Source organism: Botryllus schlosseri, chromosome 7 (assembly GCF_051294905.1).
Source record: "Botryllus schlosseri isolate E-star chromosome 7, Bs_hap1, whole genome shotgun sequence".
NCBI lineage: Eukaryota > Metazoa > Chordata > Ascidiacea > Stolidobranchia > Styelidae > Botryllus > Botryllus schlosseri.
In genome coordinates, this window is record NC_137242.1 from 23,357,472 (window position 1) to 23,361,864 (window position 4,393).

General features: G+C 46.9%; 1 protein-coding gene across 1 annotated transcript; it reads right to left on the reverse strand.

The window, feature by feature from the left end:
- On the reverse strand, nt 1-4,393 carry LOC145442832 (activin receptor type-1C-like). The gene has a single exon (XM_080320850.1). The coding sequence runs from the start codon at nt 4,303-4,305 to the stop codon at nt 2,725-2,727; it is 1,581 nt and encodes a 526-aa protein (XP_080176976.1). The 5' UTR covers nt 4,306-4,393; the 3' UTR covers nt 1-2,724.

Below are 4,393 nucleotides of genomic sequence, written 5' to 3' on the forward strand. Positions count from 1 at the left end.
TTTCCCATCTCGGTGATTTATACACGAATAACAGTAAACAGCATTTCACACAAGTCTAAATTCTCGTACATCAAGACACGGCGATGGAGCTTCCACAACGCTTCAAATTTTCGTATTAAGAAACGCACACTGGCAGAGGCGGTTGAAAAAGAACAAGAACTCACACGTTATGGTAAAGTAACAATTTTGTAAAGAGCCCCAACCGCGGTGTGCTATTATGGTGGCGTAGCAATTCTTCGGGCATTTGTGGCTGTAATGGAATCGTGTGACGTTGTCAAATGCCGCTTACAGCGGAAGCGGTTGTCAATGTATTATATTCCCGACTGTTCAGATGTTAACCTAACACGCCGAACGCCGGTTAGGGCAGTCGCGACTGAATAATACGCACAGCGAGTTCACCGCCGGTTTACATTAAGACGGGCTAATCTCGGTTCTCAATCGCAAAACATTGCAGGGCAAGGAGGAAATGCCTTAGGACGCTTTATTAACGTCATTCCACTGTCCGATTTTAGGCATTCCCGCTCGCCAGGTGGAGATAAAATCTCGATTATATATACAACATTCGTTAGCTTAGTCCGGTTCTCTTCTAAAGCTGACAAAATGTATCAAGTCATCCAAAACCGTTTACAGTTCTCAATGAATGAATGCGACATTGATGGAATCACAAGCCGCTTGGAATGATGCATGACCGAAGATGTGGCAGGTTGCTTAGTTTCCAAACGATGAATCCGCAACCCTAACAAGAGAAGTTGGGGACTGGACTGGCGCGTTCAATAAAATCACACATTCACTCCGTGATACGCGAGTCATCGATAACTGAAATAAGTGAATCCTAGTGTACTCGTACAGACCAAGTCACAGGAAAGGAAATGGCTAATTACAGTCTCGCCATAAACGACCCATGCCGCCTTAGTTACAATAATATCCGAATTTCAACACTGTGTTGAGAACAAGGAAATCATCACTTTCTATGTGTTTTGACCGTCTCAATTTGCAATGACTTCGCCCCTGACAAGCGTCGGGGCTGGATCAATAGATCTTTTGGATGTGAGCATCAACGTCTAGTGACGCCAACCAGGATTGGACAGCGTATACTGGGAGTTGGTAGTGGAAAATGGAATAAAATGAAACGGTGACATCACTTCATTGTGAACGTCATCAAGGCGTTTTGCGAGTCCCCTAGTCTAGATATTTCGAACAGGACACATCAGACTGGCATTGTACGCCGACAATATCAGATTCCCTGAACATTAAAATAGAAAAACATCAGAAAAAAGTCCCATCACGTATTATTCCGATTTCCGAATGCCTGTACTGTACAAGGTCCGCCATTTCATTTTGTTTCAAGACAACAAAAGCACTCACACACGAATAATGCACTGTACGCCACGTATTTACAAGTAAACCCTGATTCGGAATCAGTGCAAGCAAATAAAAATGAGGTAAGAAGAGTGAATGGCTATAACAACCGTTAATTCACAGCCTGAAGGCATAGCGAGGTATATCGGTGATCACATCATGGAGACCGTTGGATGCGTGTGTATCGATCGCTTCACTTCGGGACGGACAAATTCCGACGCTAATTTCGCGATCATGTTTTCAGAGGGATCCACAAAGCCGAGTATCAGGTCAAACAAAACACACAAAAAACGGAAAGCGTACTACAAGATAATAAATGAACTATTGTAGAGAAAAAAGAAAACAGCTTCGTCGTTAATAATAACGGGGCCGCCGCTGTTCGGTAATTGAAACGCATCACGGCGCGGTCGCAAAACATGATTCGTAAAAACAAGAGAAAAAAGTTAACGGGCAGCACAGAAATGTTTTTCGCGTACGTAATGCCTGTCAATGCAATACCCAAACGAGCGGCGTCGCAACAGCTGTATTCGCGACGCTACCCGGGGTAGCGATCCGCTTGGGAACGCAGAAACAAGTCACACAATATCGTCTTCGAAATCGGGTTAAAATACAGAAGAAATGCATTGGAAAAGGTCCCGCGTCATGGGGGCAAGATGAGGCGCGCGGCGACTGCGGGGTGCGACCAAATCTCACGACGGCGACACGTACGCCACCACTGAAGATGCGAGCACTCGAATCCGAACTGAGTATTGATTGTAACAAGTCGAGTTGCGAGAGATTTTTTCAGTACTGAAATTATGCACCCCTATACGCTAAGTAAGATTTACATAATCAACGACAATTACAGGTTTCAATAGTGTTTTCTAACGTGAAAGCCTTGAAACCTCGATTGGCCGTATTAAAGCATCCAAAAGAAATAGTACAAAGCCGCTCGATTTAGTGAAAATTACATTTTCACGAAGTCTCGATCGACGCACAGCATAGTCACAAAATTCGATGAAATAACTATGGTCAAAACAGAATCACATTACCTTTATGCGGTTTAGAACTTGCAGTAGTTTCTATGCAGTTCATCTGTAGATTCTACACCGCTACCACACTGTGACAAATGATCTACCCTCTGGTCGGAGTCAGCCGATTCACCCCGGTAATACATAGCCGTCTCACGAAATTTTCCGAGATCAGCAAACCGTGTAGAACCACTGGTTAGTGATTACTATCAATGATTTTTTGTATGTCCGGCTAACACAGAATGGTGGTACTTGTATACTCGACTGAACGCAGAACACTCAATTCGGGATCCAATCACACGACAACTCAATTTAACCAGGCCCTAACAGCAACGTCACATCGTGACCGAATGAGTCACACAATTTTGACGCCCTCATCGTCTTTCAAGGACTTCAGGTCTTTCTTAATCCGCAACGCCGTCAACCTCGCGTTGCCGTTCTCGTACCAGCACTCCTGCATGATCTTGTGCAGCCCGCGCAGGCAGTCGTGGCTGCGCCACAGCGGCGTGATCGACGGTCTCAGCTTTTTCGTGCACACCACGTCTTTCATCTCGTCGATCGAAGGGTCGTTGGGCACCAGATCAAAATACGGCAGCTCGTAAGACAAGCTCTGCCCGCCTACAGTGGACCGGCGCGCTATCTCCCAAAACACAAGCCCCAATGAGTAGATGTCGGCTCTTTTAAACGAATCAAAGTGCCGTACGTTGATAGTCTCGTCTAAGACTTCCGGTGCCATGTACCGGACAGTGCCCGCTTTATCATTCGACGGCATGTCGATGGTATCAGACCCAGCCTCAAGTCGCACCGCGAGGCCCAAATCCGCGATCGCACATTCCCCGTTTCTCTTCACCAAGATATTTTTCGATTTCAAATCCCTGTGAGCGATCGGAGGCTTACCCTGCGTGCCCAAAATCTCCATGTGCAAATGCTCCAGCCCGCAAACGACAGATATCATCATCCTAAACATGGCTGCTTCGTCCACGAGTCTTCTGCCCAGGTAGTCAAACAGAGATCCGTTCTCGTGATATTGAGACACGAGCCACAGTTCCGTCCAAGTGCCGCCGTCTCGATTATCAGCCGCTACGTATCCCAGTATATTATCGTGCCGCAACATTTTGGTCTCGTAGATTTGTGCCTCACGTTTCCAGGAGCGTTCGTCACGCGAAGAAAACTTCTTGACCGCCACATCTTCGCCACCGCGCCACTTTCCGCGGTATACTTCTCCATACCGGCCCTTTCCGATCACTTCTAGCAGAGTGATTTGGCGTGCGATCGATCGCGGCACTAACAGAGGCTGCCCGGCCCCTGATCCACTAGACCAGCCATCTTCGTAATCTCTATTCGAGTCGAGGCCATCTTCTACATTCGGAATCGACCCGGCGTTGCTACTGTAAGTATTATCCTGCGAAGACTTCAGCCTTGTCTTACGTTTCACCGCCCATATGGCTAGCAACGCAATCGTTACCGCAAGTACTGCGACAGTCACCGGCACTCCAACCAGGATTTTGATTTGTGTCGAAACGGGCTTTTTGGCATCGTCAGAAGGTGTGGTAGGCGGCAAAGGGGGTTGGTCTCCGTTGCAATAGTCTTTGTCGCAACACTCCATTTTCATGTGCGAGGGACCGTCTCGGCAATGAAAGAAATTGTACATCATTTCAGCTTCCGAAAAACAGCCCCTTTCCTTCCTGGTGTACGGCTCGCCCACTGACGGGTAAGGAACGAACTCTGTCATAGAGAAGCACGTTCCGTTAATCTCGGTGCAGTTTCCTTTATCATTGTATCCGAGGCCTTGATCGAGGCTCTTATAGCAAGTCACTGCAGTAACTCGGGACACTGCGACAGCAGCCAGGGCAACTGCCACCACAGCAACCATAGAGTGCATCTTGAAATTGATCTGATCTATCAAAGGTTTACGTCTAAACCCAAAAACAGACATCAGTTATTATATCAGTGTAGCACAGAACCGCATGACAATGCTGCTAGTCTGCTACTGTGCTTCAATGAAAATGTGTTTGGCATTCAGG